This window comes from Apodemus sylvaticus, chromosome 10, assembly GCF_947179515.1.
Source record: "Apodemus sylvaticus chromosome 10, mApoSyl1.1, whole genome shotgun sequence".
Classification (NCBI taxonomy): domain Eukaryota; kingdom Metazoa; phylum Chordata; class Mammalia; order Rodentia; family Muridae; genus Apodemus; species Apodemus sylvaticus.
This window is the reverse complement of record NC_067481.1, coordinates 63,971,506-63,992,977: the sequence shown is the minus strand read 5'-3', so window position 1 is coordinate 63,992,977 and position 21,472 is coordinate 63,971,506. Positions and strand designations below refer to the sequence as shown.

Below are 21,472 nucleotides of genomic sequence, written 5' to 3'. Positions count from 1 at the left end.
ACGCCAAGCGCCGGTCTGACCTCGCCCTCTGGGTGCATCTCTATTGGGCAGCGTCTACCCAGCCCACCTCCGATTGGACGACACTCCACTCTCAGTGAAGTCCCACCCACTCCGCGGCGTCCGATTGGGCACGAAGCAAGCTAAGTCACTGGGGTCTCCATCAGCCGTAGCGGCTCAACCCTCGGACCCGCCTCCAAACGAGGGGCTGTTCTTTTTGATTCATTAGCACGTTGGTCAGTCTAGAGAATCTTTACTATTATTGGATAAAATGTGTGTCAATCATTTAAATAGGCGGGCAGAAAGAAAGCGTAGCTAGAAGTTGAAGCTCTTTGACTGTGCTGATTGGAGAAACGTTTGTTTTCTTCAAGTCTGGTTGGTGTTAGAAACGGTTCCCCACCCAGAAATATGGCTACGTGACAAATCAACTTTCACCCAGGATATTTATTGCCTGACTTCCCCTTAGCAACCAAGTGGCGGTGCTTGGTTCCCCAGCAACCAGGCGAAGCGTCTACTGCAAGGAGAGAGTCCTTAGGAAGGTAGGCTCCGGAAGATTAGAGGTTGCATGACTGAAGTCTGTCTTGTAACTCTTCTGTGGGGACTCCGACCTGACACTTCTCATCTGTAAAATGAGCACACACATCATTTTACACTTGTACTGAGACTTAATCGGGCTTTTGAAAAAGAAATTACGTATAAACTCGTCAGCCAGCAAAAGCAAGTTGGAAGAGGGTCCACCAGCCAGTTTCCTGGCCTGATCCGTTTCATTGAAAGAGAGGTACTCTATACACTGATAACTCCTTCTAGAATTTGCCTATTATACCCATCTTCTTGATCTGCAATAAGGTATTTCATTTGATGCTGTATGAAGTGTTTGCGATGAGAATACGAATATCAAGGTTCCATCTCCGTCACTGTCAGTAATTCACTCTATGACTTTGGACACAAAGCCCCACCTCAAGCCTCAATTTCCCTGCCTGGGAGATTTTAGATAGCTCCCAGAGTTGGCATGTAATTAAATAAGTTGTGTGCACTGAGAGTAAGACAAGGACTTACTCCCATCAGTTACTTTTACCCATTATTTTGTGGCCCATAGGGTCTATCTAGTGTTTCAGGTCCAGCTGACCCAGGCTGTTGTTTCCCAGGAAAACCAGTGAAGAGGCTACCTGGTTGATTCGTTTGTAAAGCTTTGTGCTGCTTCTCCACATCCTGTCTCTAGTCTTCACCAAGAACACTATCATCAGGCAAGTCAATCAGATCCCCATTTGGATAAATTATTGATATCCTCCCCATAGGGGAAGATTCTTTGGGCCTTGTCCTGAGGGTGGAGAACATGTGACAATGTCTGTTCCTAGTATCCTGGTTACAATAGAGTTGCGATTAAGAAAGTGGATTCTGCATTAGACAAGAGATCATGCCTCTTGGTAAATCTTCATATTTGTCAATCTAGAAAAGTCTTTTTTGTTACAAAGACCCCTACTATGTGCTTTCATAGTTCCATACACCCACTAACCTGTCAATGTTTGTTAGTAAATATTGGGATAATTTATTTAATTCAAGTGTGGTTCAGAAGTCAGGCCATGCCCCTTCAGTATCCTTTCTCAAGATTAATGGAGAGAGCCACTCTGACCTTGTAGCCCTCACAAAGTTCTTTCTCTCTTCTCCTCCTTACAGATGTGAGCAAACCCTGCTCCCCCTGATACCTGGGCCAAGACATACCTGAACTGAAACTTTACTCTCTTATCTAAGCCTTCCACCATGCCAGGAGTCATATAAACTAGGTCAGGCCAGGTCATATGGTATAGAACTAAAAGCCACCACTGCTCCCCCATAACCCAAAAACTGTCTGAGTCAAAAACTTCCTTTGTTCTCTGGATCTGGGGGAGCTAATGGAACAAGGTTTGTCCTTCCCTTCTGGGTGCCTCGTGGCTGCCTAGATCAGGAAGTCATCTCCTCTAGTGCTCTTTCTCACGTCAGGGCTCCTCACGGCTGTCCGTGGCCATGAACCTTTGACTCTCCTAGCAAAGTTCTTCTGGAGGACAATTCATTTCAGCTTCCCCACTATCCCTCTTTACAACACTATTATCATCAGATCCATCAATTACTTTAGCTTAGGCATAACTTTCCAAACTAGGTTCTGTCTCAGACTGGAGATGATCAGTCCTACATATAAACTAAGTTCCTAGTGATGTCTCAGATCCCTGTATTACAACCACTCTGATAACTCACTCTCCTCTCTTTCCTTTCCTTTTTTATTTTTATTTTTTTTAATACATGGTCTCTCTGTATGGCTCGAGCTGGCCTCATACTGTGTAGGCCAGGCTGGCCTCAAAGCCATAGAGATGTGCTTGCATCTACGGCTGGCCTCAAAGCCATAGAGATGTGCTTGCATCTACCTCCCAAGTGCTAGGACTACAGGCATAACCACCACTCCTGGATAGCCTCACTCCTTTTCTAATTCTTTCCACAACAGCTATAATGAGCTTCTAAAAACTAAAATCTGATCCATCTCTGCCTTACAAGCCTAGGAGCTTGCCACCCGTGGTGGAATACAAATGCAGCGCAGGCTCTAAGGCACTTCTGCTTTCCGGCTTGGGGTCCTCGCTGTGCTATCACCTCTTCCTGCGTTCTTTTCTTTTTATCTCTCATATCTGCCCTGACCCGGCCAAGTGTCCCTACTGGGTGCTTTCATCATTCCCCACACCTACTAAGTTGTTTGTAAGTAAATATTGGTATGATGATTTAATTCATCTCTGAAACAGAAGACCTGTTCCAAGGCTCACAGCATGTGGTAGTTATTTGGTATGGATGTGTGGACTAAATACAAGCTCTTAGACAGATGTAGGAGTGGAGAGTTATCTACCTAAGAGGAAAAGGACTTAAGCTGGTGAAGTTACTTTTCAAAAAGATACACAATCAGAGTCAAATTCCTCACTGGGTGTGAACATTTAGCATAGTTCTTGCACCAATCCTACACTGCATAGAACCTGCTAAGCTTGACTGAAAGCTAGCTTGACCTGTCACAGTTAATGGACTTTGATGAAACAGAGGTCAAAGTTTTGACGCCAGAATTGAATCATTTCCCAAAGCACAACACCGTTAAAAAAAGTTCCATGTACTTCTCAGATAATATCTGACAAATGAAGCACATTAAAAAAATTTCCCCAGAGGTAAATTTTGAAGCTGGTGGTAAACTATGAGAAACTTTAAGAGAAACTGTTTAGGAAGAATAGGAAGCTGATGAACACAAGAACTGCCCTGGGAGAATGAGTCTGTCAGTCAGTCACCCTGGGAGGAAGAGTCAGTCAGTCAGTCGGTCAGTCATCCTGAGGAAGAAGAGTCAGCCAGTCAGTCACCCTGAAGAGGAACAGTCAGTCTGTCAGTCACCCTGAAGAGGAACAGTCAGTCAATTATCCTAAAGATGAAGAGTTAGTCAGTCAGTCACCCTGAGGAGGAAGTCAGTCAGTCAGTCAGTCAGTCAGTCACCCTGAGGAGGAAGAGTCAGATGGGAAAGAGTAGGAAGACAAGGCTGAGGTTTTGAAGAATGGGGCACAGATGGAAAAAGAGCAAGGACCATGGAAGATACTGACATCTGTTCACCCTAGATAAGACATCAATGACAGGCCAAAGAAGCCAGTCCATCCAAGTATAGTTTGTGAGCCAGTGAGCTCATTGCAGTGACTAACAGGAGGATGAGTGGCTCAAAGGCACCATCATTGAACTCCAGCATGGGTGACTCCAGCATGGGTGACAAACATGACAGTTTCGTCCTGGAGCTCTATGCCTAACTTATAGGCCGCTCTTATCAAAGATAGTCTTTTTTTCCTCAGAAATTGTTTACTCCTCATATATAAACTCTGTTGTTTGTTTCAGTTTTCTTTGTGTGGTTGATTTGGTTTGGTTTGATAAAGGGTCTGTCTACATAGCCTTGGCTATCCTGGAACTCACAATGTAGACTAGGCTGGCTTGAAACTCACAGAGATCCTTCTGCCTCTGCCTCCCTCCCAGGTGCTCGGATTAAAGGTGTGCACCACCATGTGTGACCTTATATCAACTCTTCAGCAGCCTCCTGGTGTAACTTTGTGAGCTTCCTGCATGCTATGAGTCACTCTGTCCTGGAAGGAACTTTTTAATTCAGAGGAACTGGCTCTACAAAGCAGGGCGGGGAGTGGAAGGGAAGAGCAGGGAGAGTTATTGACATCAGAACCTTTGATCGGGATAGTGAAAGAATAGAAATGAATACTTGTATGTGCTGCATTCAAAGTGATGGTACCAGAGAAAAGAGGGAGGCAATCTTCAAAGGAAGATAGATTGTCAGCACAGCAGAGCAGTCTCTGGAGTTACTCTGGCCCTGTGAAATAGAAGGCAGAGGGAAAGGGGCACCAGGAATCAAGATAAGGAGGACCAGAGGTTCCGGGAGACTAGTGGTCAAAGGTCAGAGGTAAGAAGGGAGATGAGAAGCAGGTGGGAGCAGAGGAGAGGAAAGACTCCCAGAGTTTTCACAAGGCAGAATTCCGGTAGGCTCACAGAAACACACGGCCCCGCCTTTCTGGGGTTGAAAATGATCACAATGAGGTCTGAGCATCTAGTCCTCTGGGGCTGCGATCTACCCAGCCAAGCATGGCAGTCAAGTACAGTTGACCCTACCTTCACCACAGTGCCCCAGCAGATCCCTTTGGGCCATTAGCAACTGAACCTGATTTAGTTTTAAGTAACAGAGAAATTAATGCAAGAAATCCACACTTATAGATATGGACACAAACATGTATAGGGCTGGACTTAGGGAAGCCAGAAGGTAGACACCGGCTGTATGTCCTCCTCTCCCTTCTGCTCTCTACCCAACCATGTGACAAGCACTAGCTACATAGGTCCTCCCCAGTCAAGCAGCTACTCATACGGTCGCTCTCATTCTGAGACCCCAAGGTTCCCATTTCTCAAGGAATGGGTGGCCATGTTGGGGCACTCATGCATGACTGTCTGCCCAGGGATGATGTTCTCTCAGAAGGGCCACTGGGGGCTGGCACTTCCAAGGATTGGTGTCAGTGACTTGTACCAAGAGACCTAGGTAAAGACAGAAAGAGAAAGGTCAGGGACTAGCCTTGAGGGCCTGAGAACCATAGACTAAGGAAACCACTGTGGGCACCAGCCCTGTGGGCACCAGCCCTGTGGGCCCATGTAGAGACCAACTGTCACTGTGAAGTCAAATGGTGAGCCCTGATGAGGACTCAGGTGGCTGCTAGGAAGGCCCGGGGAAGCCTGCCAGCAGTGTGCTTGCCTCAAGGTACAGCAGGCAAGGGATGGGAGTGGATAGCCTGTGACCTCCTGGCAGGCCATGACACCATGTCAAACACAGCCAAATTCTGTTCTCCAACCAAAGGAACTGTATGTGAAGGAGGAACCCAATTTCTCAGCGAAGATGAGCCGGCCATATGACTCGATGGAGCCAAAAGTAATGGACGATGACATGCTCAAGGCAGCTGTCGGAGAGCAAGGGCCCCAGGAAGAGGCTGGGCAGCTAGCCAAGCAGGAGGGCATCCTCTTCAAAGATGTCCTGTCCCTGCAGCTGGACTTCCAGAGTATGTATCCTGGGTGTCAGCAATATGACCTGGGTGGAGCAGGGCCTCCCTGACTGTCTCTGCCCTATTTCAAATCCCCAAATTCCACACAGAGTCAGGGTCAGTGCACCCTGGTGTGAGAGCCCACCAGGCACGGGAAGAGGGCCACCTTGTATCAACTCCATCCAGTAGCTCTATCATTTGTCCACATCATTCCTCATGTAGAATAACAGCAGCAGCAGCAACAACAAAAGATAGAATTTCCCTAGACCATGCTTTCCCCACCATAAGACTCCACACTGACGTGGGATGGAGTCCTTCATATAGAATGGAGTCCTTGCAATGGAAGGGTCCCTGGTGAACAGCACCAAGGAGATCCCACATTCCTGGAGCCAGGGTAGCAGCACAGGGAGACAGAGGAGGAGCCAGCACTGGAGGGAGTGGACGTAGGGGTAGTGTGTCCACAGAGGAAGAGCATAGAGATCCCTGAAGCAGGCATGTACTTTGCATGGTGTCTTAGTCAGGGTGTCTATTCCTGCACAAACATCATGACCAAGAAGCAAGTTAGGGAGGACAACTTGTATGCAGTGTTTGGACCATGTTGGGAAACGGAATGTGACCCAGGACACAAGAGGACATGTGACAAGAGGAGGAGCATAGCTCAGTACATATCTCAGTGCTTGGGAGGCAGGGGCAGTAAGACATCCATTTCAAGGCTAGCCTGGGCTACAATGTGAGCCCCTATCCCCTAAACACAAGGAGTGAGTAGGGGGTGATTGGAGAGATAGCTCATTGGTTAAGAGGCGTAGTTGCTCTTCCAGAGGACCCAGGTTCAATTCCCAGCACCCACATGGCAGCTCACAACTATAACTTCAATTCCAGGGATCTGATGCCCTCTCCTGACCTTCACATGCACTGTATACATGTAATACACAGATATATGCACAGGCAAAACACCCATGCATATCAAGTAAGAACAAAAGGAAAAAATATATATGAACTGAAAATATAGGTCAGTGGTAGAGGGCTTATTATATACAGTGCTCCTAATTTAATCCCACACCTGCCCGAAAAAGGGAGCAGGAGAAAGAAGGATGTGGGAAAGGACCCTGAGCCCTCTGCTTTCTGAGTAGGCGAGGTCTCAGAAAGTGACCTCCTGTCTTGGGCCCCAGCTGTTTAGGCATTTGACCAACAACAAAGATTCAGGGCTCCTTTCCAAACACTGGAGGCAGCCATGGGGAGCAGACCCGGCCTTGTGTACGTCCATAGGCCCCGGGTGTGGCCTCTAGGAACGACCCAGAGCTACAGCTTCCCCGAGAGGAGGAAGATGAGGATCAGCCACTTCCTCCCCACCTCTCCCACCTATTGGGCATTTTGCCAGTACAGAGCAAGTACCTAAGAGATGCCAGATGCTCTTCCAGGCATTCAGATTAAGCAGTCCAGAAGACAAAGAGCCTCACCTTCACAGGTTGATGTGAGGGAGACAAAAAAGACAGAAAATTAGATTGTTCTAGGCAGTATGTGATGTGGGGGTAGATAGACCAAAGGAGAAAGGGGAGATTAGAATTGGGTGAAGTGTTTTCTAAGGCAGCCAGAGCCTTGCTAAGAAGGCTTGAGGAAGCATTTAAAGGAGATGAAGAAGAGAACCGTGTGGATATCTGGGAGGAGGGGGGGGGGTATTTGAGGTTTTGGAGAACAACCAGTGGAAGGCCCTGAGTAGGCCAGAGCCAGCTTGAAGAGGCCTGCTGGGGAAGCCAGTGTGGAGACAGGCCAGGGAGGTCATATTGTCAGCAGGTGCTTGCTTCGGACAATGACATATATTGGCTTTTATAGTGAGTTGGGATCCCCAAGCATCCTGAGTAGGCACAGGATAGGGTGGGACTTGAGTTCTCACAGAGTCCTGCTGGCTACGTGCTGGGGCAGGAAGAGGGAAGAGGACAGAGATCTGGTGAGATGGCTGCTTCTGTGTCCCAGGCAATAATGATGATGCCTTTGCCAAAGTGGTAATCACGGAAGTGGACTTGGTGGCTGTGTGAAAGATTAAACCAGCTTTTCATCAGGAAATTCATTTGGAGCCAACTCCCGGATCCATCCTTGTTTGTTGGCATATTTTGGCGTTTTCACATCTCCAGTTGTTTCCCGAGGTTCAGGTGTGCCAAAGCCACCTACCTAAAGTGGCTCAGCGCTAAGCCACCATAGCCAAAGGTAAATCAGGACTGGGTTTCAGCCTGTCAGACAGCAGGGCTATAGTAGGTGCCAGGAAAATCCAGACGAGAAGTAGGAGGTGGCTAGGAGCCTTGGGCAGAACTGAGCACCACCCCAGAAACATGCAGAGACAGACAAAATCAGGTTGGGAAATCTGGCAGCAAACCGAAACCTCAACAACAGATTCTTGTGCTGCCTGGTTCTGACTCCAGGGAAGAAACAGGGGGGAGGGATGGATAGATCAGAGGATCCTGGTTCCCTAAGACCCGCAGGGGTCAGAGCACCTCCACACACTGAATCTCAGAACCTCACTAATAGGCCCTGTCTCTTGGATAAATGTGAGCTGTCAGTAGAATTTTGTTTGTACTGGGGACTGAAACTATGGCCGTGGGCATACTATACGGGTGTTCTACCACTGAGCTACGTCCGGGCTTGTAGCACTTTCGTGCCTGGTACCTGCAGAGATCAGAGGTGGTGTCGATCTCCTGCAACAGTTACAGATGTACAGGAGTTACAGATGGTTGTAAACTACCAGGCGGGTGCCAGGAACTAAACCCGGGTCCTCTGTAAGAACAAGTGCTCTTCACCAGGGTCACCTCCCACCTCCACACCTCTTTTTCCTGTTTGTCTTGAAAGAGGTTCCCACTAAGCTGGCTGGCATTGACCTTGTTAGCCTCCTGAGCAGTTAGGATTGTAACTAACTGGTTACAATCTAGTCTAGAGACTGGTTTAAAAAAAATTGCAGGTCTAGCTGGTGTGGCGATGCATGCCAGTAATCTCAGCAGTTGAAAGGCAGAGGGATATCTCCATGAAGTTTGAAGCCAGCCTAGTCTACATAGTGAGTTCTAGGACAGCCAAGAATACATAGTTCTCTGACTCAAGGAAAGAAAGGAAGAGAGAGAGAGAGAGAGAGAGAGAGAGAGAGAGAGAGAGAGAGAAAGAGAGGAAAGAAAGAAAGAAAGAAAGAAAGAAAGAAAGAAAGAAAGAAAGAAAGAAAGAAAGAAAGAAAGAAAGAAAGAAAGAAAGAAAGAAGAAAGTTGCAGGTCAGAAGGCACAGATGGTAAATATTCTAATAAATGTTACCCAATGAGCACTAGTCTCAGCTTGATCTCACTACACATCCCAGGCTAGACTCACAGTCATGCTGCTTCAGCCTCCTGACACACACGTGCACCTCCATGCCAGTCTCTTTTTTGTTTTGTTTTGGGTTTTTTGTTTGTTTGTTTGTTTTGTTTTTTGACTTGTTTTTTTTTTTTCGAGACAGGGTTTCTCTGTATAAGCCCTGGCTGTCCTGGAACTCACTCTGTAGTCCAGGCTGGCCTCGAACTCAGAAATCTGCCTGCCTCTGTCTCCCAAAGTGCTGGGATTATAGGAGTGCGCCACCACCACCTGGCTCATGCCAGTCTCTTAATAGGGATTTAGGAAAAACTCTCACTTCTGTATCATTTCACTTCTTTAAGTGAATACAGTCTAAGATTAAAGATTTGATGGCTATTCTCCCCGCCCCCCTTTTTTATTTTGAGACAGCATCTCACTGTGTAGCCCTGGCTGGGATTGGTTGTGTAGATCAGGCTGGCTTCAAACTCACAGATATCCACCAGTCTTTCCTGAGTGTGACAGCCATTGTTGGACTAGCTGGACCACAGCCTGTAAGCCATTCTAATAAACCATAAACACACACACACACACACACACACACACACACACACACACACACGAGCCAGTGTTCTATCTCTAGGCCATGTATACAAAGTACCCCAAGTAGACATTTCAATATATAGACTTTGTGTGTGTGTGTGTTGTATGTATGCAGGTGCACATCATGTATGCACAGGTGTTTGGAGCCAAAGTATATATGTATATATGTTTATGTGTGTTCCAATGATCTGTTTCTCTCCATGATTAGTACAGGGAGCTAGAACAATAGCTCAGCAGTTAAGAGCACTGTCTGTTCTTCCAGAGGGCCTGGGTTTGATACTTAGGTGGCTCACAACTGCCTGTAACTCTAGTTCCAGGGAACCTGATCCCCTCTTTTGGCTGCAGAAGCTCACGCATGGTGTATATATACACACATACAGGCAAAACATTTATACCTATAAAATAAAAGACTTTTTTTTAGTTTTGGAATAAATATAAATGCAAATATATTTTAAAGGAGCATACAACGGAGCTATGTGGGGCTTATGGGAAAAGCTGGGGGGGGGGCACTGAACTGGTTCCACTGACCTTTACGCTTTACATACCCAATGTGGGTTTATTTATACTTAAAAACTACTCAGAAGGTTGCTTGCTCCCAGTGACAGAAACCAAACTGTAGCCTTACAACACACCCAGAGAAAGAATAGCAGCTACACAGCCAGGATGGGCCTCATGACTGCAGGGTCTCTGCTGCCAAGCTGCCTGGGCCTGTCTTGCTGTTTTGAGAGTGTTTGTCCCAGTGGCTGCTCTTTTCTGCTCTCACACACCTATGGATATTTCTAGGATGTGTCTACAGACTGCTTTAAAAAAAATTGCAGGTCTGGCTGGTGTGGTGATGCATGCCAGTAATCTCAGCAGTTGAAAGGCAGAGGGATATCTCCCTGAAGTTTGAAGCCAGCCTAGTCTACATAATGAGTTCCAGGACAGTCAGGACTACATAGTGCTCTGACTCAAGGAAAGAAAGGAAGGAAGGAAGGAAGGAAGGAAGGAAGGAAGGAAGGAAGGAAGGAAGGAAGGAAGGAAGGAAGGAAGGAAAGAAAGAAAGAAAGAAAGAAAGAAAGAAAGAAAGAAAGAAAGAAAGAAAGAAAGAAAGAAGAAAGTTGCAGGTCAAAAGGCACAGATGGTAAATATTCTAATAAATGTTACCCAATGACCCTCCAAAAGTAAAACCAATTGAGTGACCCTCCCCCCACGCTGGCATCTGCCTGCAGTCTGTGTTCCAAGGTTGCCCCTTTTCCTTAAGAGCTCCAGCCCTGCCCCTGGGGCAGTGTGAGTGAGTCTCTTGCCAGAAGACCCAGCTCACCTCCACAGACACCTGCTTAGCAAGCCCCTGCCACATCAGACCTCTTTGGTCCTTCCCAGGGGCCCTGGGTAACAGTGATGGTGGTCTCACACTCAGGTGCTCCTCTCTGGGGTACTCTGGGGAAGGCAGAGAGTTGAGAGCCCTGTAGTATGAGTACACTTCAGTCTTCCAGGGCACAGCCTCGGTCACATCTGGGCGCTCTGCTTGTTTCAGATATCCTCCGCATAGATAACCTCTGGCAGTTCGAGAACCTGCAGAAGCTGCAGCTCAACAACAACATCATTGAGCGGATCGATGGCCTGGAAAACCTCATACACCTGGTCTGGCTGGGTAAGGCCTGGCTCTGTGTCTGCCTTTGGTTAAAGGTGGCCCACTGCCAAGGACATCCCTTGCCTCCCTGCAGAATAATCGCCGTGACACTCGGCCACCAGCCTGTTGTTGGACCAGGCACAGCAGAAATGCTCTGCTGGTTAGGAGCAAGAAAGTGACAGTCTGTTAAAAGCCTGGGGCGTATGCTGGACAAAGCATGACAAGGATGTGCTTCTGCATACCAGACAGACTACTCCATCCCACCTGCCAGCCTCTCGGTGGTGGGCACAGGGGCAGCCTGGACCGGCATTTTATACAGGCACGGGTGGGCAGCTGGCCATTACAATGAGCACAGACCAGCCATGTGCTGACTGTGGTCTGCCCGTGCTTCACACATCTCCATTGTAGCAGTGAACACGCCAAGGTAGTGACAACAGGCTAAGTGAGGGCCACAGACTCCCTTGTCAATCTCTGTCTGATTCTGGAATGTCGACCTCACTGCCAAGATCACTGGGAGTTGGCCTCTTAGGTGCTTTCCCCGTCTAGTGAGGGGCATGGGAACAGCTAAAGGACAAAGGGGGACAAGCTGAGTGTTCCTCAGAGACATCTTACTTGGCCTCCACAGAGACGTGCAATGGCTGCTGTCATCCAAGGCGATGGGAAAGGGGGTCTGGCTCCGAGAAGCACGGCCAAGCAGCCGTAGCACTAACCCCACCCATCTCCTCCCAAAGCTCCTCCATTTTGCCAGGCTTCCAGGAGCTATCATCGTATAGTTCTCACTCTGCAAAGTGCTCTCAGAAGTGTTTGCACTGTTATCAGGAGCCTCAGTAACCCCACTAATGGGTTAAGGGGCCACTGCACAGAGGCAGTCCCTGAGGCTCCAAGAGGCTGACTGGCCTACAGACAATTCCATCCCACCTGCCAGCCTCTCAGGCTGGTGGGCACAGGGGCAGCCCTGGACTGGCAGAAGCAGATGCAGCGGAGTCTGACTGTGGGGACCAGGGCTCCTGCTCAGGTAACCTTTGTTGTGCCCTAGTACTCAGTGACAATGGCTCCTGGTCCATTTGCATGGCTACAAATCACCTGTCACTATAGGAGGTGACATCAGGCACTCAATTTTGGGGCAGTTGCCCATGCCAGCCCAGGTTCTGAGCAATACGCGATACCCAGAAGGCAGCAGGCCAACTTGTCTCTTAAAGCCATGGGTCCTACAAGGGCATCTGTTTGCCTATTCTCCCGGAGGGAGATTTGAATCCTAGCCACACTACCTTCCTCCTGGCCTAAAGCTTCTACTTCCTGACTGATTGAAAATATTCCAAACTACCACCTGGAGGCATTGTCAGAGAACATGCTGGGAACACTTACTTGGAAGATGGAAATGCTAAACAGACAGGAAGCAGCCTTGCTAAGATGTTCACAAACATAAAGGAAAGGCCATCTCACAACTCTGCCCCTGCCACCCCTCCACCCCTCCCCCAGCAATCTACTCCTCCTCCACCCGCCTTGTTCTCAACCCAGAACTGACAGGGCTGAGAAGACATTCCAGTCAGAGGAGAGCTGGCAGAACTGAGTAGATGGCAAACAGGGGACTTCGGGAAAGAGAGCATCTAATGTTACCAGCATCCCCAGTGGGCCAGCTCCCCGGCTAAGGGTCACTCCCAAGAGCTCTGAGCAGCCTGGTGGCTTTGCTTCAGGACCATCCCTGCTCCAACCAAGCAGTGTATCCTCAGACCCTTCAGAGTTCTTCTCTTTTGCAGATTTGTCCTTTAACAACATCGAGGCCATTGAGGGCCTGGATACTCTGGTCAACCTGGAGGACCTGAGCTTATCCAATAACCGGATCTCCAAGATAGACTCTCTAGATGGCCTGGTGAAGCTGCAGGTGCTGTCACTGGGCAACAACCAGATTAGCAACATGATGAATGTGAGTACCAGGCCTGGAGACCCATGCCACAAATACCACAGGGCCTGGGGCTGTGCCAAAACCAAGGTCTGTGGCGGTAGACACACAATATACCCTATTCCTAGAAAGATCAAACATCCAAATTATCCCACAAGGGCTTTGAATGCATTGAAAGACCACGCTTAGTCCAACAAAACCACCGCTCGGTACCAGGCCTCCTGGCCTCAGCTGTGGTCCTAGGCTTACTCTGAGTCTCATGCTCTTGTGACAGACCTTTGCCGAAGTGAAAAACCTACCGGATGTAGGGCATGTGTTCTATGCTCAGTGAGACAGAGATGGAAACCTATGATTCTTTTTGGGATAACTAGCCACACTCTCATCATCCTGACAAATGTGACAGCAAGCTAGGATCTCAAAAACAGTGAAGCAATTCCTGTGGATGGTAGGAGGGCAGTCTAGGTAACAAAATGTGTCTATATGACAGCAGGCTGCCCCCAGCACACATCACAATGGCCTCACACTAGGGAGATACAGCTGAGACTCTGCTAATAATTGCTGAGTGCTATAGAGGGGTGGCCCTGTAGCTTCTCCATTTAGCCACCAGCCCAGGGCTGTCTAATACCTTTCAAGACTCTATTTCCACATATATTAATCAGTTGGCCTGGCTTTAGTCCTAACTATGCACACAAATGTCTTACACGAAACAGGAGTGAGTCAAGGCATCAAGTTATTGCCCACATTTAAGTCTGTTCATCAAAGCCAAACCCTAGAGGCAACATGGTCTTCACTTTGCATATCAATGTGAGGTGAGTGCTTTCAGTGTCTCACCTGTAAATAGAGAGGTGGCAGTAACCCACAAGCCAGGCTCTAGGGGAGGTGATAAATAAAAGTACTTGGTGCTGGAGCCTCTCTCTCTCTCTCTCTCTCTCCCTCTCTCTCTCTCCTTCCTTTGTCTGGTATCCCATTGTAAACCTTAAACTTGTGACCGTCCAGCTTCCGCCACCCGAATGCTGGTTTACAGGTGTGCGCCCAGCTTAGGAGCAGGTTCTTAACACGCAGAGGCCTGTTGTGGCTGATGTGTTTGCTGAGAGAAGGTCAGGGATGCTAGTCAGCCTGATTCCAGAGCCTTGAGAGGTATGAGAACCGGCTGGGCTATAATGGTGCTGCATGCCCTTAACCAAGCACTCCGGAGGCAGAGAAAAGAGAGCGGGGGCAGGGGCTGGGACTTCCTGCCGGCCAGAGGAGGATGCTTCTTAGTATCAGGTAGGTGAGCAGAAGCTAGAGAGACACCTGGGAAACATGCATGGAAACCAAGAGTGTGCATGCAGCCTGAGAGCGGAGATCAAGCTGCAGACAGCATCATCTAGAGAAGCATCAGCATGGAGACTTTGTGTTCTGGCATGTGCAGGGCTGAACTATGTACAGGAAGGAAATGCACCACAGTCAGGGTAGACTTGAGGGGGGTCTTGTGAATGGTTCATTGAGGGTAGTATCACCTACAAGGCACTGCCTGAAAGAAACAGAAGGCTGGTCTCCGGCCGGCTGGAAGCAGTGCTCAGCCAGGGCTTTGGGTGCAAGTGATTTGCCTGGGAGGTGACTTCTGGAGAGGGAAAGCCAGTCCTGCTGAGATGGCTGCTGTGGGTGGTAGGGACTTGATTCTACTGGGCCTCGAGAATATCCAGACTGCCTTCCAGATGTGACCCCCTAATTGCTGGAGCCTGCCTGAGGCACTGACCTTCAATTCTATCGCTAGGGTCACTCCATGCAGATGAGCCCAGTCCCAGCCTGTGGGTGGGCCTCTGGGGACATGGAGACCTTGCTGACACGGAAGATGACAAGGTGGAGTGCTGCCAGGACAAGTCTGTCCCGGCTGAAGCATCTGCAAACAAGAGCACTTGAGTGTGATTTATGGCAAGGCAGAGAAGAAAGCTTTTCAACAGGACATCAGGGATATAAATTCCTTACATCTCTGGGCTCTGTGTCCTTAGCATTTCCTCAGGGCTGTTCATCCTCATAGCATCCTTGTTTATATATGACAGGGAAGAGAGAAGGAGTCCCCTCTCCACTATCAGTGTCCCTTTAGTCTGCTCGGCCATTGAAGGCTCTATTCCTACCCCCAGTGCCTGTCATGTGTGAGCACGGCCAGCTGGGCAGCTTAAGTGATCAGCAAAGTAAAGCAAAGCAAAGTAGCCACCGACGTGTCATCAGTATGATGCCCGCCTGGTAGGGCCAAACCCTAGAGGTAATGTAGTCTCTTGAAGCCTTCTTGCTTTCTCCAGTAGGGTGCTCTTTGCCAATACTCTAGATGCACTTATAGCCTATCTCCAAAGAAAGAGAAAGACAGAAAACCCACAGAAAAGAGCCTGCAGGAGATCTGAGATACTAGGCCAGGTGTCCCCAGGCTTGGCTGTATTCTGGAGACCTTAGGGACTGTGACTCTCTTCACCTAACTAGGCAGTAGTCCTCTTGTGACTGACACCCCTTAGTCATTGGCTTCATAGCTAAATATCTTTGCTCAGAGCCTTTCCTATTTAGTTGACATCTAACTGCCTGCTGTTTCATGATTTATTTGTTTGTTACATTTATTTTAATACCTGGTGATTGCACTAAAATCCCAGAAAAACAATCCTAACTCCGAGCACAGAAGCCTCAGTTTTACTTATTCTTCCCAAACCATAGACTTCTTCTAAGTTCCATGAGTGTCCCTCCAGGCATCCAGTTCTAAACATGTGTGACTGCCACGTTGGTCCAGCTATCCTTCAGGCACCTGCCTTCGACTGACCCTTCTCTTCTCCAGTCAGCACTTAGCATGATTATTGGCATAGCAGAGAGGGATCCACTCCTCTGCTGGATCCCTCCGTCACGTGACTGGGTTCTCTAAGGTAGCACTCAAGGTTGTTCCCAGATGGTGCATTGCATGCAGGATGTTGCATGCATTGCATGCAGGACATAGCATGTGCCCATGAGCAGGATCCAGTAGAGGATGTTGCATGCATTGCATGCAGGGCATAGCATGTGCCCATGAGCAGGATCCAGTAGAACTGGGCTCTGTACATCTGCACCAGCCCATCTGTAGGGTAAACTCCTGGGGTGGGCTGCTAGATTACAGGGCATTGTGCATCTTTGTCAAACTTCTCTTGTGAACGGGAACTGTTACAGACCCACCCCACCCCACTCCACCCCCACGCAGTGACCGGGCAGCCTGCTCACTCTCACCTGCTACAAGACATTTCGTCAGCAACATTTTCTCTCTGTGGCTAAAAGATGTAAAGGGGGGCTCTTGAAAAATATATTTTAGCCAGGCATGGTGGCACACACCTATAATCCCAGCACTTGGGAGGCAGCGGCAGGCAAATTTCTGAGTTCGAGGCCAGCCTGGTCTACAGAGTGAGTTCCAGGACATCCAGGGCTACACAGAGAAACCCTGACTCAAAAACAAACAAACAAACAAAACAAAAAGAAAAGAAAAAATATTTTAGAAAATAAAATACTGCTTTCCTCCATAAACAAGACTCCAGTGGCGTTTGCTGTTCTTAGAGCACATGTAAATTCTTGCTAAAGGCTATGTGGTCTTCCAGGAACCAGCCTCTCTCCGCATAGCTCATGTCCTTCCACCTGTCCCCTCCCCACTGCTCTGCAGCAACCTTGGCTGAGTGCTGTTGGTGGCTGTGCCAAACCCTCTGCTGCCTCAGGGCCTTTGGGTTCTTGGGATGTGTGCCCTCCCTGCTCTCCCATGGATGCTGTCTTACTGAGGGTTTCTATTGCTATAATAAAACACCATGGCCAAAAGCAACTTAGGGAGAAAGTTGCTTACACTTCCACATCATAGTCCATCATCAAAGGAAGTCAGGACAGGAACTCAAGGCAGGAATCTGGAGGCAGGAGCTTGATGCACAAGCCATAAGAAACCTTTCCTGTCCAGTGCACAGTGCAGTGTCTGTGTCCCAACAATGCTGTCATGCAAGCACTAGCCAAGTGGTTGATTCGCCATCTTACTAAATCCGAAGAATAAATGGCACCAGTGAGATGCTCTGCCTGCTGTTGTCCAGTGAGTGAAAGACAAGCCAGCAATCCAGCTCCATTTAACAGGAGACCTGGGACCTTCACGCGGTTCTACTGTCCAAAACGTCACACTATTCTAAGTGGCCACTCATGCACACTGCTGACTGATTTTCATAGCTTATTTCATTTAGCCTTCATGACACTGATGACACACTATGTCATTCTGTCCATTTTATAGAGGAGGAAGTCAGGGCTCACACACTAGACTGACCATCTGTCCTGAGCTGGGGTTTGAGCACTCTGAATGCTTCTGAGAGCTGTGGCTACTCTCAGGACTGAAGTCTGGAGCAGAAGCTACAGACTCTCACCTGTCTGCATGGAAGAGGCCCTGGCCAGGCTGTGGACTCAGGAAGGGTGTAGAGGCAGACGCTGTTGTATGTGGTTCCAGATCTGTGGCAACAAGGAAAGCACCTCTGCTTCCCGCTCCCCAGATCATCTACCTGCGCCGGTTCCCGTGCCTGCGAACACTCAGTCTCTCTGGGAATCCCATTTCTGAGGCAGAGGAGTACAAGATGTTCATCTATGCCTATCTTCCTGACCTCGTGTACCTGGACTTCCGGCGCATTGATGAGCAGGCGGTAAGTGTCCCGGCTCTGTTCTCAGTGGGAATCATGAGACAGTGAGACGTTCTTCCTATCCATAGCTAAGAGAGCATGTTTTCCTGGTTGGGCCATTTCCCCTTCTATGCACCGCCACGCCAGCAATGGCCTCCCAAGGCTTATTTCCTATAGATTTCCAGACCTAGGCCTCTTCTACACAGCACCCCAGGGCTAACACAGCTGTTGTCTGTTTTCCAGGTAAAGACTCTAGGAGAGAGAGTGAAAGAAGGTGAACAGTAAATTGTCACAATCATGAGTTAGTAGCAGGGCTTGACTCAACCGAAGCTTGTGTGAATCTAGGAACAATTACATAGCAATTCCCTGGGGGTCGTCTCTCCAGGCTGGGAGGGGAGGCCCCCCCCATTCACATCTTCCTGGAAGCTGGAAGCACACACAAGCTGGTAACCAAGGGAAGCAACTCACCAGGAGGCTCCCAGTCAGTTACGGTTAATCCTGGAAGTTGGTCTTTTAGCCCCATGTTGGGCCAGCTAGTGTGTGTGTGTGTGTGTGTGTGTGTGTGTGTGTGTGTGTGTTTCTCTGCTATTTCCTACCTCTTTTCCTTCTCTCTTGCCATAAGTGAGTCCCTATCTCCTGCTGCTCCCTCTGTGCATACAATGTGTGAGGCCGGCAGTAGCAGGACTAGAAGAAGTCTTTCTGTGTCGGGTGCCTGGAAACCCAGAGGCTGCAGAGCTGCCTGGCTCTCAGCTCAGGAAGTTGGTGCTTTTGCTAATAAATAGGAACCTATATTTGGCACATTGACTGATTCAAGGGGTACCCAGGAAAGGCTATCTGGGCAGTGAAGGGCTGGCTCTAGTGTCTGCCCTAATCCTCTGCAGCCTATACAGAGGGCCCTTCCTTGAGGGACAAGCTAGTTTCTAAAGTCCGATGCTGAGAGGAGCTGCTTCCCCATCCCTGCTGATGACAGTGGGCTTTCCTGTGACAGTATGAACCTGAGTGTTTCTCTTGTTCTTTGGGTTTGTGTGCATGTAGAGGTGGGTAAGACCACAGTCTCATGCAATCCAGTCTGGTCTTGAACTATACAGACCAAGAATAAACTTGAACTCCTGATTCTGCCTCAGTTTCCCAAGTACTGGGATTACAGCTGGCTCTGAGATGTTTAATTCTGAGAATTATTTATTTATTTTATGTATATGAGTACACTGTAGCTGTCTTCAGGCACACCAGAAGAGGGCATCGGATCCCATTAAAGATGGTAGTGAGCCACCATGTTGTTGCTGGAAATTGATCTCAGGACCTCTTGAGGAATAGTCAGTGCTTTTAACCACTGAGTCATCCCTCAGTGATGACTAATTCAGTCAGCCCTAATTCTGAGATTCTTAAACCCAATGGTTATGGTGGCACACTCCTGTAACCTCAGAACTTAAGAAACTGAGGCAGGAGGATCAATAGTTTGAGGCAACCTGAGCTAGATTCAGGCTATCCTTAGCTACTTTGTCTCAAAAAACTAAAGACCAACCAAGCAAACAAGCACCACCTTGAAACTTGACCCCGTCCTCAGAGCAGGCTCTCTTATGCTGTTCCCCTCTTGTGCCACCCTTCGCCTGAGAAAATGTACATGACTGTGGGTAAATAGGTATGCCGATGAAACAGTTACTGGTAATAAATCATAAAGAAATTTATTTTAAAATAATTCCTTGGCACACATAAAATCTTACCATTTGTTAAAGGCAGTAGCTTAGCGCTCACTCAGGTAAAGTGCTCGCCACATGTTTGATCTCCAGAAACAACATTAAAAAGCCAAGTGTGAGGGGCTGGAGAGATGGTCCAATGGTTATGAGCACTGGCTGTTCTCCCAGAAGACCTGATTCAATTTGTAGCACCCCCAGGGTGCTCCACCTGTAACTCCACCCTAAAAGAATCCAAGTCCTTCTTCTGGCCTCAGCGTGCACTGCATGCATATGATACAGTGATACACAGACATCATTGAGCCCAAACACTCCTACACATAAAATAAAAAGAAAATCTTTTTAAAAGCCAGGTATGGTCCAGGAAGATGTCTGAGACAGTAAAGGCATCTGAATCCAATTCCCAGGACCCACATGGTAGACAGAGAGAACTGACTTTCACAAGTTGTCCTCTGATCACTCTGATGCTTGTTTATAACACACACACACACACATACACACACACAAGCACATTTGCATACTAATAAGATGAAGGTAGTTGTTTATTTTTACATAAAAATTTAATCTTGGTAAATCAAGAGAGATGGCTCAGCAGGTAAGAGCAGTGCCTGCTCTTCCAGATGGCCCAGGTTTGTCACCACACAGTGGTGGCTGGCAACCGCCTATAACTCCAGTTCCAGGGGATCCAACACCCTCTTCTGGCCTTCACAGCCACTGCATGCATAGGGTTTCACAGACATACATGCTTCTCAATTTTTTAAATTAAATATTATTGGGGCAGGGCTAGAGAAATGGCTGAGCGGCTAAGAGCGCTTGCTCTTGCAGAGGACCTGGACTCGGCTCCCGGCACATATGTGGCAGATCAAGGCCATCTACACCTAGATTCCTTTCCAGTTCCAGGACTCTGACCTCCACAGGCACCAGGTACACATATGGTACACATGTGTACACATAGGCAAAACATTCAGAAACACAATAAATGAAATGTAAAAAAAAGGAAGAAGAAGAAGAAGATCAGGTGCCTTTAATCTCCCAGCACTCAGGAGGCAGAAGCAGGCAGATTTTTGTGAGTTTGAGACCAGCCTGGTCTGTATTGTGAGTGTGTATCATGAGGCCAGCCAGAGATATGCAGAGAGATTCTCTCTTAGACTAACATTAAATCTTGGCTAGATATATAAACTGCAAGATGCAGAGACTCTTTGATGTTTTTTTGTTTTTTTTGTTTTTTGTTTTTTGGGTTTTTTTGGATTTGGTTTTGTTCAAGACAGGGTTTCTCTGTATAGCCCTGGCTGTCCTGGAACTCACTCTGTAGACCAGGCTGGCCTCGAACTCAGTAATCTGCCTGCCTCTGCTTCCCAGAGTGCTAGGATTACAGGCGTGTGCCACCACTGCCTTGCTTTTGATGGTTTTAAGAGTTGATTAATATTTTGATTTTTCTAATTCTCAATGATAATAGCTATGTGAATAAATACATAATATAAAATGGCAGAATTATGTTTAGAGCCACTTCAGAAATTGTTGAGGGCTCAGCAAAAGAGTTAAGTTTGTCGAGCCTGGAGACTTGAGTTCAAGCCCCAGAGCCTACATACGGCTGGAAGGAGAGAAATCACTTACATTGCCCCCTGGTGCTTGCTCCTACACAGACACAGACACACACACACACACACACATATACACAATATATATTATGTATATGCATGTGTGTAATAAATTTATACAATATTTTATATATACAATAATAATAAAATCTTAAGTTTGGGGGGATTCTGTCCTAATCCCAAGTCAAAATTCATTTAATGAAACTCTTATAGCAACTCAAATAGCATTTTTATGTATATGAGTACACTGTCACTATCTTCAGACACACCAGAAGAGGGCATCAGATCCCATTACAGATAGTCGTGAGCCACTATGTGGTTGCTGGGAATTGAACTCAGGACCTCTGGAAGAATAGTCAGTGCTCTTAACCACTGAGCCATTTCTCCAGACCCTCAAATAGCATTTTTTAAAACCAAACATCCTAACATAATACAATCAAAATCTACACTAATTGTACTTATATGCCAAAGAACAATGATAGGAAAATATTTAAAGTCTTTGATTTCTGAAATTAAACAATTATGATTCTATAACAGCAGGAAACTTTGTATATACAGAAAACACCATCTCAAGTCTGAGCAGGGAAGCGTGGGGTT

General features: G+C 47.7%; 1 protein-coding gene across 1 annotated transcript in view; it reads left to right on the top strand.

Moving 5' to 3' along the window:
* Positions 1–5,382: 5,382 nt before the first annotated feature.
* The window catches only part of Drc3 (dynein regulatory complex subunit 3), a 35,067-nt gene continuing 18,977 nt past the window's right edge, over positions 5,383–21,472 (top strand). The window contains exons 1-4 of the mRNA XM_052194004.1: positions 5,383–5,573; positions 10,972–11,088; positions 12,825–12,991; positions 17,464–17,610. Of these exons, the coding sequence (XP_052049964.1) occupies positions 5,414–5,573; positions 10,972–11,088; positions 12,825–12,991; positions 17,464–17,610 (591 nt within the window). The 5' untranslated portion in view covers positions 5,383–5,413. The remainder of the gene's footprint in view (positions 5,574–10,971; positions 11,089–12,824; positions 12,992–17,463; positions 17,611–21,472) is intronic.